Raw genomic sequence first — 14,942 nt, 5'->3', positions numbered from 1 at the left:
ACAGGGTTATAGCTCATAACTATAACACCTGCCCAGTATCTAGCAAGGGTTTGTCTCAGTGGAGCACCCTTAAGTCTGGAGAGGAGGGAAAGTGGTGCTCTGTTTGTGTTTGAGTATATAAAGTGTAACATCTGTGAAGCAATGTCAACCTCTGAACGAAGCCAGCAACCTAGTGTTATTCCAAGTGTTTTACCTCAAGGTAGGGGAAGGTCAGCCTAAGCCTGAGTTGGATGTGGGTTTGTGGCAGCATGCTTACTAGGAAGTCTAAGTGATATCAATGGGGTCTACTCCTAAGCAAGTGCACATAGGATTGTATCCTCAGCATGGAATAAGACGTGATGCCAAACACATAACTGCTATTGAAAATTTTACTCTCTTCTCCACTAGCCTGTAGTTACAGAAATGTATGATACGGTCTCGTGATATTCTCCTTCCTAGCTTCACAATTGAATCCAAGCCTCAGTTCACAGCAGTGACTGAACTAGGGATTAGAGGCATAGCTTAGTTTCCTATAGTTCCTGAAGACAGTGGACTTAGAAAGGTGTCACGCTACTTAGGATTGCAGATAGGCTATATTACTGTTGACTGAATTAGAAAACCAAGGAACCAGCACCTGCAGCCAAAGCAACGGCAGGACAGAAAACATGAATTAGCTCAAGGTCTACCAGAATAACATTCTTAGAAAAGAACTCTGTAAAGAGTATGATAGAAACTGTGGAGCGTGGTGGTGGTGAGGTGAAGTGTAAAAACCAGGAAAATGGCAACCAAACTAATCATGAGGGAGGGAGAAGATACCAAACATTAAATAGTTCAAAGTTTCATAGTGTAATATTCTAAGAAATGGAGGACCGAGCATGATGGGTTCAGTGGCGGTTTTGGTGAGGTGAAGTACAGAACACAGTAAAATGGCACCAAACTAACTTGAAGAGGTGCTGGAACTGAGGGCAATTAGAATTCCGTGCAACCTGCGTAAGACCTTGAACAGTTTCCAAGTTACCTCAAAATACTGTGTTTTATACTGCAAACATGAAAACGTTCCCTTTAATATTTTCACAAGGGAAAAGACTGTTTAAGAAACAAGCTTCTTAAAACAGAACTGAACATCTGATATTATTAGGAAATATGGGGGAAATATGGGGGAAATCTGTTGCTCTCACAAAGTATGATGACTCACACAATGTGTAATTGCTCTTTTCTTTTTCGACTACTGAACGTAGATGCTGCCTTTAGCCTGCTGGATTAGAAGGCAACAAAGCCATGCCCTCTAATGAAAGATGTGGCTAAATATAGGTCTGTCACAGATTTTCCCATTTATGTTTGTCTTGTAAAGACTTGCCAAACTGATATTGGACTAGTTTTCATTCAGCTTCTTACACCAAAAAGACTTTTTTGGTGTACGCTTCAGACTGCAGGGGGAAGGTTTACATTTTTTTAAGTTCCCCCACCTTAATAAGTGGGAAACCAGAACATCATACACAGTGTGAGAACCTTTTTTCCCTCTACAATGCCCCGTCTTATATACTTTTGAATTTCTACATGAGAAAGCATTAAAAATGGAACCTGCCACCACACCTACAGTCTGATGTGGTGAAGTTTATTTTACTGCCTCAGGATCCTATCACCTCATTCTGCTGCATGCACAGACCAGGCCTGAGACAGAAATCCTTTCACTTGAAACTACCAAAGTCCATAGATGAAGATACTAATATGTTACTGACCGTATCTATGGATTTTGGTAATCTGTACTTTTAAATACTTTCCAGTTGATTAGAACTTTGAATGTGTTTTGTGGAGTAGGCAGGAATTCCCTGATATTAATGTGAGGTGGGGGTGGGGCAATATATGACAGAAACGTAAAGTAGTCTATAAAAGTGATCAGAAAAAACTGATTTCTCTGTGAAACTCATCCAAGTTCTGTGTCCAAATTCTAGACTTGTTTACTCAACTAGCCCTCACTGAGTTCAATAAACTTACTTCCTGGAAAATATGTTTAAATTGAAGCATTAGTTTACAACTCAATTGGTTGTGTACTGCAGACTGCAGAAAGAGCATTACATTTCTGAATGCTCCCCTAAATCTTTTTTAAAAAACCCTCTCTGCTCGTAGAAAACCAACACAGGAGGCAAAAGGTTGGGCCACCGTTTTTCTCCCCACTGTGCTGGTTTTCTCTGTGCAGTGACTTTTTGTGTGCAGGGAACATTCCAAAGAAGTACTCTTGCTTGTAGTTTTAAGTGGTATAGTCTTCCTTCTCAGTAGTCTATCACTTTGTTCCTAAGGTGGCTGCCTATGTAGATTCAGACTAAATGAAACAGCAACACACAACTGCAGACACAAAGGGGCCTAAAAAGACAAAATCTTTCCTATATCTACACACATCAACCCCCTTACTGATTAACCCACCTCACGTGCATGGTAGTGTGCCACAGGCAGAAAAAAAAGAGCACTGCTCCAGGGGTCTCTGGTCTGCCCACATTAAGTGAGTCATGTCAATTATGCACCTCATTATCCGTCATCTCCGGAGCACCAACTATCATTTCAGCAACACATTTTTATACCACATTGGGAAGCAGGTGTGCTTGTATGAGAAGAAAAGCAGTGAGACATGTGATAATCCATCTGCGTACTTCTCAGCTGAAGTTATCTTAGTGTGTGCGTGAAAGGCAATTACTCTTCAATCTAGGTGAATAGTCTAAATGACATATTTTCAATCCCTGTGTAAATAAGATAAGTGTTTGTGACAGATTTAATGTCTGCTTGAGGGTTCAAGGAAGCCTCTGCCAAGTAGTGTGACAGTAACTCTTGGATACAATTTATATCGCCCATTGAGAATAGAATTTGGGACTGCCTCCCTCCCTATGTTCCTCCATGGCAGCTTCGCTCATCTGCACCCCTCCTGCAGGTGCCATCATGCACATGGGCGAAATCAACTGCAGCCCATACATGGGCTTTCTCTGTGGTGGCCCCTAACCTGTGGAACAGCATGCCTGAGGAGGTCAGAGGAGTCCCCATGCTCCTGGTTTTCCACAAATGATGCAAAACCAAATTATTCAAAAAGGCTTTTTACTCAGATAGGAGGGCGGTATTGTAGGGAGGGGTCTCAGATGCTTCGCTAATGAGTTAGGGCCCATAGACTTTACCACTATGTTGCCTTACGTACTTATCTGTTGCTTTAAGTATGTGCTCCTATGTGCTACCTGTGCTTCATGTTGTCTAATGTTAGTCCTAGAATTGCTTATGTTCTGTTTCAGCATTTCTTCAACTCTGCACTGGATTCTTGTTAATGCTAGGTCTTGTAAACTTGTATTTATTTACCCTATGGCATTGTTTATGGAAAGGTCCTTGATACCGACTGTACTAATCTCACACTGTGTAATCCACCTTGCGTCTCAGTGAGAAAGGTGGACTATAAATGACATAAATGAAATAAAAAATAAATTCCACTTATAAGTCAGAAGCCTCTCTGGTTTAGCAGTGAACATTCTATCTGGTCCTACTGTATTGGTGCCATTGGAATCTTGCAAACTTTCATAGATATTTGTTTGCAAGTATCTTCTCTGTACCCATTCATATCACACACACCATGTGCGTATGCCATTCATATACATTGTTCTCAGATCCCATGCACATACACCGTTTCCACAACTCAGTCTAAAAGCTGGCTCACTTTTCTGCTCCTTTCCCCATCAATAGCTCACACAACCATTTCTATCCCTAAGCTGTCTGTTGTAATAAGTAAAACCCAATAACTAGGGAGTCAAGTCTTAGTACATTCAGTAAAACGTGCATGCCAGTATGCTATTACGACTAAGGAAGAATGAATGTTCTCAAAAAGTCCATGATAATACAGTATAGGGGATTACATCTGGACCATGGAGACCAAAGTTCAAATCTCCATTCTGCCACTGGGTGAGCTTGGGACAGTAACTCTCTCAGACTAACCTACCTCAAAGAGCTGTTGTGAAGATAAAGCGGTAGGGCATGCAGGCATGCAGCACTGGATACTTAAAAGGAAAACTGAGTTTAATATATAATAAATAAACAATGCAGCTACTGTAGGACAGAGTACTTGTTTTGTTAAGTGAAATAGGTGTTACAGCAGCTCACTCAAAGGCATTTGAAAAGTATCCGATGCTGTCATCTGTCTGTCTCTCTCAGGTTTTTTTTGCCATTTTTCAAACTCGTGTGTCTTTTGGGGGGAAGCACCAACTGACAAAATGGTCATTCGCCTGCAAAGTATTCTGTACTTTAATTGGATATCGGTTTTGTATTGCTATATTTATCTTAAGTATTCTCTCTCCAATAGCTCATCTGTATTGTGGCATTTAAATCGAAATTATGATATATGAATTCTTTTTCATCGTCACAGTTGCAGATTCATCGACAAACTTTTGAGCCAAAATTGAAGCCTCAGTGCCCTATTCTGGAATTCCTTAATCTTTAATCTCTGATCACCTCTGCAACTAAACAACATTATCATCAAAGATGTATACCTCAAAGGGAGGGTTCAACCATGAGGAAACCCTGGGAATATCTTGAGACGCCAAACAGACTTATAAGAAGTAAACAAGTTTTTAAAAGATGTATGAACAGCCTTGCAACAAGGGGACTTTATATCTGTGGGGGTTTTAAAAATGATAAACAGATCTCAAGGATACACTCCAAAAAACCCTGGCACCCAACAGCAAACTCCTTAGGAGTGATTCTTATTTGCAGTATGCCATACTAGGATTTTCACCCCTGGGTGAAAACCTATTCTCTTTTCTTGATATCAGAAACCACTGCAAGTGAGGAGAAAGGACTGCATATAAGCCTCAAAGCCTCCCCCAATTTGCCTTCAAGGTCCTGAATGCTCTCCAAGATCTGAGATTGCCTCCTGATGGGTCATATTTAAGAATCATTGTACTATGCCGTGAATAAAATGTTTAAGATTCCCTTAATATGAACAGATTTGGATACAAAGACTGGACAAATGACTCGAAATTGAGAAAAAGCAAAAAGTTTATCTGTGTGTATCAGCCAATGATTACAGTGAAGAGTGATGATGTCTTATTTTAATGAATACCAAAAGAATTCTATTTCTTTTTTCGCTTCAGTACTCAGATGTGCCACAATGGATAACTCAGAACTGACGGAGAGAGGCAGCTACTTTTCATTCTGACACTGCTGCCAAAAAAGACACACTGAGCCAGATGCTTATTCTCTTCTGCTGCCTGTATTTGATTTAAAAGCAGAGCAGGAACAGTTACAGACAAACGGGGAAGTTCATAGTTTCCCAGTCGCACTTCTGCTCTTCCAGATGTGAAACTACAGATGTGACAAAATCAGGGAAGCAGTTATAGGACTTCTCTGCTCTGGTGGAATTATGATAAAAATAGGCCCAATGACATTCGACCACTTTGGCTCTTGAAGCAGGCATCAGGGGGTGGTGGAGACAACACCATGCCCCCTCCTTCTCATCCCCCCACATGTTCAAGCCTGGCAGCCACCAGGCCCAGTGGGTGGACTGAGACACCTTATAAAGAGCAGCACATCAGCCAGTTGATCAATGGCAGCTAGCCCTTTAAGAGTCAGGCAGGCACTGACTGTTGGCCCTTTGACAGCCAGCTGTCTGACAAACAGCTCTTGGGAAGCTCCACCCTGAGGACAGGGAAGGGGGTAACCAGGCAGAAATTACTCAGGAGGCACTATCGGTCCCTCACAGGCACACCATCATGAGGTTTCTGGGTAGAGGGAGGCCACTGGGCATGCTCCAGGCTGGCTAGGGCCTCCAGAAGGCTTGAGGGAGAAGGCTTAAGAGGACAGATAAGCTCTTGTAGCAAAATTAAACAGGAGTCCAGTGGCACCTTTGAGACTAACAGGATTTATTCCAGCATAACCTTTCATGTCAGACACATCACACAAAAAAGGCAGTCAAGGATTAGAACTGTGTTCTAGCGTTGTGAATTATTATTGCTGAAATGGCCTCAAAAGCATAAACTTGAGTGTATGCGTATATCAAATCAATACACAAGTAGATATGCTCTGCACCATTGTGGTAACATGCAATTTTTTTTACTTCTCTCTAGAACAGTAGAACATGGATGACAACAAATCTGTGATAAGTACTGGACCACCAAGATTGGCTGTAATCGGGGGGGGGGCAGTTTCCACACGTTGTGGTTTTTTGCTACTGTTGCAGAACTGGGGCAGACTAAACAGAACCTACTGAATCCGCCCTCTTTTGAAATTGTTTGGCTCCAACCCCCACTCAACGCCCATTCAGAATCGGGAAGTGACACGCATCATAGCAAAACGGTTTTCACTGGATTATCTCATTTGAAGGTGGCACTGAGGCTAAAATCATCCAGAAACTTGCTTTGCTTAATCTAGTTGCTCAGGAGGAGGGTTTTCTTTTGAAACTCTACTGATGGTTGCCAACTGGCCTGGAAAAGAATGTCTTCTCCGTTTCACAGAAGTTTAATGGAATGTTATTTACCAGGGGATGTTACCTATCTCCATGCCATGAAAACCTTTCACTGCCCATTTCCACACATGATATTATGTGGGAAGGAATTTGTCTTCAGGCCAGTTGGCAAACCTGCTATCTACTATGCAAGGGAATCAAGGTTCAACTGCACACTAACATCAGCATTCTTGATGTTAGTATTATATACAGAAGACACAAAACAAATTTTCAAGGCATAATGCTCAGAAAGGACCAGGTTCTGTCTTATTAACAACAGCTTTACAACACTGTATGTATAACTTCTATATACGAAGGCATGTGTAGATACTACACATTTTGAGAACCGAAGGGAAAATATATAATACCTCCTGACAGATTAATGTAGTTTTCTGTGCGATGAAATGATGCAATTCAACCATCTAATTTAATGTGTTATTGACTTTTATATATATATATCACCTACAAAGCTTGCATAAAGAGTGCTTATATAAGTCGTGGCGACCGACTGATTGATTGGAGGGTACAAGTTTCAAAACGCAGCACTTTTCACATAATTACATTTGCTTTTAAACGTGCACAGTTTCAATTACACAAGCTAATTTAGCCACCCGGATTCCAGAACAAGGCGAGCTGCAGAATGAGATCCTGATTTTGCAGTTGGATGGCTGGCAGATCTTAAGGCTAGAGGCACAAAAAAGTTAAGCCAAGAAAACATCAACAGAAAAATGTGGAACTTGCCAAGTTTAGCACAGAGGGAGGGAAAGGCAGCATTTTCCCTTTGTACTTCCAGTACTCAGGTTATCTGTAACTTCCTTCGACAGCCAAGTTGTAAGCAAGCATAGTTCTCAAAAGGGTACATCGGATTAGGGCTTTTACCAACTGCAGCTGCCTGGATTGGAAGAACCCTGATTATTTACAGGAGGTGCATTATTGCGCAACATCAGACAGCTGAAATACCACTGAAGTTAGCCAGATTTAATAGTATAATTGCAGCCTGTGCTATAACCTCTGGATGTATCTGCAGAATGGTCACTGGTTCTCCATATATTACTACACTGCACAACAAATCAGAGTCCAAGACTGGTGAAGCAGATTCAGCTCATATTCAGTGAATCCTCACTTCACAGTAACAACAGACACAATGACAAATTGCTAACAAAATTAGGCTACTAGAGAACCTTGCTCTTTGAACTTTGAAGGCGTGCATTAGAAAAGAAAGGCATCCTTTCTTTGTAGTCACCAAGCTCAATGCTGCTTTAAAGGGATGGGAAGGGCTCAAATGCCTTAGCACATGCACAACTTGGATTGTCATTATTAGGTCAGCTACACCTATGGTTACTGCAGCTCATGTTCTATTTGGAAGATCATCCACTGGAAAGCAGACGTCTCTAATGAACATACTTGCAAGTAAAAATACGGATATGTGAAGCGATATCACACACATATCCTGAGCACACCAAATGATCATAAACACCACACATCTGTTATCGCTCACTGTGTATGAATTTATGCATCACGTGATACTGCCTCCCCCAGGTACCAGGCTGGTTTGTTATGTCTCTGGGGTCTGGAATGCTGACACTGTGTTAATCTTTACTTGACTCATAAACAGAATATCTGTTTGGAAAAAGAGCAGTAGAATTCTAAGGTGTAGAATTCAATATGTGCTAAGATTTTTGTTTCCAGCGGTGAGATTCCTGCACATTGGTCTCCAAAGTATACAAGGATGAGGGAAAAGATACTTTTAAGGATGCACGGACAATCTTCAGCAACACTCCATCCGTAACATAAAACCACACAAGCTCATTTATCACAAAAACATGAAGTCATTTTCAATTAAACATATTGATTGGCCAGCAAAAAAGTCATCTTCAATAGTCACTAGCAGTCAGCTTGACAGAAAAACAGAAACAACTAAAGAGGAGGGATTCTGACTAATGGTGCAATAATTGAAACTCTAAACTGAAGAATGAGTTTGAACAAGAAAATCTTAAAATGCTCTAAAACCATTTCTGGACCACAAAAGGACATTCTGCATCATCCTAAACCATTAGTCTCCAATGGCAAGATTTTCTAGATTAAAACCGTCCTTGTGAAAAAATCTCTCTCTTAGGAAAGACAACTCCACAACTTCCCCAGGCTCCTCACTTCTCCGCTGAAATGAAACAAATCCTTTCGAGAGCCATCCTAAATCTACTTTGCTGTCTTGTTCCAAGTGGTTCTCGTCCAGCCCTCAATGGGTTCTTTATGGTAGCCTTTTAGACATCTGGAATCCATATGCAAATTTCCACTTAATCAACTAGTCTCTGCATCCTAACCTGACAGTAAATACTACTGAAATTATTTCATATTATTTTCTTATTTCTCACTGATCGCAACTGAATTTGAGCCAGCAACCTTCCTCACACCCCAAAGTAGTTCTTTGGTCTAAAACACATTTTTTTAAAGCTGCTTTACAAGATATTTCTGACCTATACCAGAAATACTTCAGAACCCAATGAGATCCGATAAGCAAAGAAAATTACATTTCAAAATGAGCAGCTGCGTGTGACTGCAGCAAAGCACCAGTAAGTTGTAGCGGTGGACTAGGATCTGGGGGACCTGCGTTCAAATCCCCAATCTGCCACCGAATGTTGCCAGGACACCTTGGGCCAGTCTCTTTCTCTTTAAGCCTACCTCACAAGGATGATGTGAGGATGCAATAAAGGTATGGACAATGATGCTGTAAGCTGCTTTAGATCCCCATTAGAGAGAAAAGCTAGGGTATAAAGATCCAAATAAATTTTTAGAAGGTGGAAATGGTCTGTGAAAGCCCAGGCCCAGAGTTACACTTAAGAGCATCTCCAAATACAGATCTGCCCAATTCTAGCCACATAAAAGGTGGTAGGCATTAATTCAAACAGCAAAAGGGCACACAGGTGGGAGTGCCAGACCTTCCTTCCCTCCATCTGTGACTCCCCCTCATCCTGCAGTTCATGCCTTAAGGGTGGCTTTTTTCCTTCCAGGTGTGTTCACTTTTGATACCAAAACACAACTAGGAGAAAAGCACCCGAAGAACTATAAAAGAAGAGCGTTCCATGCCCCCAAATGCATGCGTCCTTTTAGCCCTTTAAATTTCCCTGCCCACCCACTCTCAGTTTTACACATAACTTGAGAAGATGCACATTTTAAAATACAGGCCTGCCCTTATCACATACAGTTTATCCCACAAATAAGAAATACTGGGGGGAAAGCTCTGGTACTCAACTGATCACCCACCATGGACAGGAAGGCAATGTCTACACAAACAAACAAGAAAAGAACCACCAAAATGAAAACTGAAGATCAGGACCCTACAAACCAAACCTCAAGATACAATCCTAAACCATCCATTTCTGCAACACCAAAATGAGCACCAAGCATTCTGAACAGGATACACAGAAATTAGCTGGATCATACACAGAAATTGGGCATTTTACTTGTCTTTTCAGGCTGTGTCCCCAAACCCACAGTTAACTGCTTCCACTTTGCTACATCTCCCCTCTGAGCATCTCTCACGTCCAACTACTGTTGCAGGGTTGATTTGACCAAGCAGACCCCAGAGAGGGCACGCACAAACAGCAACATTTTACCCCAGTGGCAATCTCTGGGAGCAATGTTAAGTAGGCTTACTTAACATTAATGTCCTTAGGACTGCAGCCTCTTCCATTAACTCACTTCAACGTCTAGGACGTCCCTGGGGTCAGCTAGCTTCCCTCCTCAAGCAAGCAGTGTGACTGCCAAAGTTGCTGGCTGCTTGAGCAGGCAGGGGCATGGGCTGCTTGCAACCGAGAAGAATCACAGAAGAGCAAGAAGAACTTCCAAGGTGGGAAACTAGTTCCCTTCTGCATTCTCCGAAGAAGAGAAAACCCAATGCTGCCGGGACACTAGGAGGGAAGGATTCCTGGCAAAGGGAGGCGCGTTACCTGAATGAAGCCCCAGATGGGATGGAGGGTCCAGTGCAGCAGCAAAGAAGGCCAGAAGCAGTGGAGGAACAGCAGGACTTCTCGGATGAGCATCACTCCTCCGGGTGCAGGGCGGGATCCTTCCCCTCACAACCTGTGTGGCTGAGGGGGAGAGAGAGAGAGAGAGAGAGAGAGAGAGAGAGAGATCGGACAGCAGTGGCGCCGGATCGCTCCCTGTTCCCAGGGCGCACGGTGCCTTCCTTCCCTCCCCTCCCGGAAATCCTGAGCCCGGCTTGGATTTGATGGGGGGGGGCAGCTGCCTCAATGCGAAATGAAACCAGCATCTTTCCCCTCCCCGAGACCCTCCAGGCTGAAGGCGCGGATGGAGCTGACGCTGCAGCGCGAGGGACGATCGCGCACCATTCACAGCCCCAGTTAACTGCCGCTGCGGTTGCAGTTTAGGGTGCTTTAAAAAAAATGCATGCACACAATAAAGTGGGCATTTGTTTTTCGGCCTTACCCTTAGGGGAGGCGTCTCAGCGGAAAGAGGCCGGTGCTTCCTTTTCGAGCATGCTGGACTGGAAAGCTTCTGGGTGCAGGCGTGGATTTTTTTAAAAAAAGTTTGCAGCAGTCTGCGTGGCTCCCACCTGGCTGATCCAGCCCGAAGTTCCCGTCCTGCTGCTCCTCCTCCTAGAGCTGGGGGAGCCCACTGGTCGGGGAAGGGGGGGAACTCCTTGCTGGGTTCCCCTCCGACCCAATGACCGGAGGGGAAACGCCAGTCCTCTCATATGTATCCCAGGATCCGAAGGGAGGACGGGTGGATTAAAAAGAAGAAACGCTGTCTGGAGAGGAGCGGACGCACCAACAGATCCGAAGATGCAGCCCGCGAGGAGGGCTCCGAGCCTCCCCAAAGGATTATTCCAAGCCCGAGGCTTCTCTGGCTCTCCCCTGCCCTGCAGCGGCACAGACTACAGAGAAGCCGCTTCCCGAGGGAGAGAAGGGGGAAAGTGCCGAGCAAACGCAATCGCTCCAAAAGCGAGCGGCGAGGCGCTCCAGCCCGCGCAAAGGCACCCTTCCTCCGGCCAGAAGTAGCGCGCAGCCTGGCTGGAGCTCCAGATCCTCAGCTGTCCATCATCCTGCAGAGCCTCTGAGCAGCAGCGGCCGCGGAGGGGGGGGGGGGGTTGGGACTCCCGGGGAAGAGTGGCGAAGGGAGGGGGGAGGAGGAGGAGGAGGCCGGCGCGGCTGGAGAGGAGCCGAAGAGCCGCACATGCAGAACTGCGGGCGGGGGAGTGGAAAGATTATTCGAGCCAAGCCAGAAAGGCTCCCTGGCTCGCCTGCGAATTTAATCTCCCTCTCTCTCCTGCCGCCGCCGCTGCTTCTGCAGTGATTTTTCATATCCATCTAGTTAGCCCATTGTGTCAATGGCACTTGGCTCGAGCTTTTCCGACACCAGGCTTCGTCCCTAAACTCAGCAGGATTGGAGTCCAGTGGCGCCTTAGAGACCAACAACAAGATTTCCAGGGTATAAGCTTTCCAGAGTCAAAGTTCGGAGTATCGGAAGAAGGGAGCTTTGACTCTCGAAGCTTATGCTCTGACAATCTTGTTGGTCTCTAAGGCGCCGCTGGACTCTAATCCTACAGTTCTACTGCAAGCCAACACAGCTACCTATTTGACACTCCTAAAGTAAGTAAATAACATTTGATACGGGGAGGGGAAACAGCTGGAAATTCCAACACTGCTCCTTTGCTTCCTAGGTGCTGGGAAGGCAGATTATTGCCAGGTTTAGGATGACACTCAGCAAGGGACAGGGGTGATGAAGCAGGTCTGGGTGGAAGGAGAATAAAGAGGTGTTTTGCTGGATCCAGGCCAAGATTGTGCTTCTGACTGTTTAAAATCCAGAGCGGAAGGTGATAGCTCTAGCATCTGGTATACTGCATCTCTCTGTGGAGGTTCATTTCACTATTAGGGTTAAATTCAAAGAGCCTAGCCGCTATGAATTTGTTTAAACATTTTTAACGATCACACTTTCTATTGCAGCATTGCCTTTGCAGGTGTGTGGTTTGGAACTGCTCATCTGATGGCAAACAAAATAAAGGAGAGTCAGGTTAATGGACGGAGTGTCAAAGAGAGGAAATAGATGAGGAATCTAGAACGGCCAAGTAAGGCTGGATATGAAACTTGTCAAACTGAGCCACAGCAGGCTGTGCTGGGATTCCCCTCTATCAACTGTGTGTAGCATGCAGTGTCCCACATGCTGTAGTCCAATCTCCCGGTTGGTTTTCCAAGCAGTGAGATTAGGCTGTGGGCAACGATCAGCTCAGTGACCCCTTCAGCCACCTCTGCAGTCTGGCATTTGCCTGAATTTTACACAAGCCAGGCCCCTGCACCTGCAGTCCTAAGAACACTTTCCTGGGAGTAAGCCTTATTGAATAAACACACATGAATATACATAAAGGCTACTTTTTACTGACTCAGACCACTGACATGTCAAGATCAGTAGTGCCTACTCTGGCTGGCATAGGGGTTGCAACCTCCAAGTGGAACCTGGAGATCTGGAATTACAACTCGTCTCCAGGTGACAGTGATCCATCTGCTTTGGAGGGTGGATGCTTTGCCATTATATCCTGCTGAGGCCCCTCCCCTCCCCAAACCCTGCCCTCTCCAGGCTCCACCCAAAAATCTCCAGGAATTTCCCAACCAAGAGTTGGCAACGCTGGATTGGCAGCTGCTTTCCAGGGTCTTACGTAGAGAGCTCTTTCACATCACCTACTACTTGAATATTTTAATTGGAGTTGCCAGAGATTGAACCTGGGACTTTCTACATGTAAAGCTGATATTCTGCCACTGAAGCTCAGCACTACCACATGATAAAGTGAGGCTTACATCCAAGTAGGCTTGTTTAGGTGTGAACTTCTCTTCTATGGCTATATGTACATTTATCTTTTTAATATTGTGGTTTTATGACGTGGTCCACCCTGAGCTCGCTTGCAGGGAGGGTGAGATAGAAATTCAACAAATAAATAAAATAATACAGAGTTCTGTCGTTCTAACATTTTGTCCAAGGTGTTAAAATGCTTATAGCCACGGAGAGACCCAAGTTCAAATCCCTTGCTGGCTAAGTCATTCTCTCAAAACCATCTATGAAAAAGGAATAATATTGCAATGACCTCACTCAAAGTTGTCAGGTTAAAGGACGATGAAGTCTGTAATCGAGTTTCCATGTTCTAAGTGCTTTATGAACGAGCTGTAGTTGTTCATGTTGTACGGCATCTGTGGCAAGCACCTTCCACTCTGCATGATAATTAATATCCCCCCTCCCATTCCCATTTCGTTCTCTTAATGTGGACAAATGGATCCCAGAAATCCATTTAAGAGCACATGCCTCTTTTGTGCCTCAAGCGTAACTTTAGCAAAAGAGAACTCTGGAGAAGAGTAAAGGAGCCCAGGATGGCGGGAGTTGGTAAATCTCCAGCACAAATCTCACCCCAACTCTGAACTCTCCTTGGATAGATAATAGGGTATTTGGCATCTAAGTAAGAAGGTGGCAGCAGATTTACTTTCAGCCTGGGTACTCAGAAAATGAAAAGGGAGACTGCTAGATCAGAGGGATTCTCTCAGCTTTGGGAGAGCACAGAGCTGATTTATGCCATGTTTGGTTGTAAAACCCTCACCTACACTTGAATTGCAGAGTTTCTTTCCACATTTGTGATGGAAGCACAATATGAATCAGCAAAAGCAAAGCCACCAGGGCAATAAACAGAAGAACAAGGAAGGGGCAAGAAACATCAAATTCTATTTTTCTTCATATTCCTGCAAAATGATAGTCCTGGTGCTTTATTCTTAAGATTTCACCTGACATGGCAGACAAGTAAGAAAAAAATCATAACAATGTTCTGTGTTTTCCTACGAATGCCTAACACACAGCATGGCACTGGAAGTAGGGTTGCCAACCTCTGGGTGGGGCCTGGAGATCTAGAATAGACATGGACACAAACCGTATTATGAACCAAAAAAACCCACAAACCACCTGATCATCTGTTTGCGATCCGGCGGTTCGTGAGGGTCCATGGCCAACGAACCAGCGTTCGTTGGAAGCCTAGTTCCTTGCGTTTGCCCGTGGTTCGCGAAGCCAGACAGTCAGGCACCATCAATCAATTCCCTTGGAAACGGAGCTTGGGGAATGCCTGAACTCTGTCTGCACTCCTGTTGCTCTGGAAACCTGAATCGAAGCCCAGCTTACCTTGATCGGCAGGTCTTCCTTCCAACCATGGAGCTGCAAATTGGTTACAATTGGTTACATGGGAGAAGACACCCAGGGGGGAGGGAGGGGGAAGGGGGTGTTCTGTAGCCATGGGCACTCCAATATCATCCCTGCAAACTCTGATAGGCAGTTCTGACGGCCAACCCCTTGTACACTGGGCCAATGTCAACTGGTGGCTCTAATTGTATGAAGTGGGAGTTTCCTAGGAGCCTTGGATTGGAGAGGGTATAACTCCTAGATCCCTATTGCAATCTTGACCAAACTTGGTTGCTGGCTGGAGGAGAGCCTGCTAAACACTCCCTGTGAATATGGG

General features: G+C 44.5%; 1 protein-coding gene across 3 annotated transcripts in view; it reads right to left on the bottom strand.

Annotated features, from left to right (window-relative positions):
- Window positions 1–11,499, bottom strand: part of PRIMA1 (proline rich membrane anchor 1) — a 79,710-nt gene extending 68,211 nt beyond the window's left edge. For all 3 annotated transcript variants that reach the window (XR_008596552.1, XR_008596551.1, XM_054971994.1), the window contains exons 1-2: window positions 10,889–11,499; window positions 10,390–10,530 (exon numbers count right to left, since the gene is read on the bottom strand). Coding sequence is in view for 1 of the 3 variants with exons in the window: in XM_054971994.1 (XP_054827969.1) it covers window positions 10,390–10,482 (93 nt within the window). In the remaining 2 variants the exon portion in view is untranslated. The remainder of the gene's footprint in view (window positions 1–10,389; window positions 10,531–10,888) is intronic.
- Between the last annotated feature and the right edge of the window lie 3,443 nt (window positions 11,500–14,942).

The sequence above is a fragment of the Eublepharis macularius genome, chromosome 2, assembly GCF_028583425.1.
Source record: "Eublepharis macularius isolate TG4126 chromosome 2, MPM_Emac_v1.0, whole genome shotgun sequence".
NCBI classification, from domain to species: Eukaryota; Metazoa; Chordata; class Lepidosauria; order Squamata; family Eublepharidae; genus Eublepharis; species Eublepharis macularius.
The sequence above is the reverse complement of the archived record's forward strand: the minus strand, read 5'-3'. Positions and strand labels throughout refer to the sequence as shown.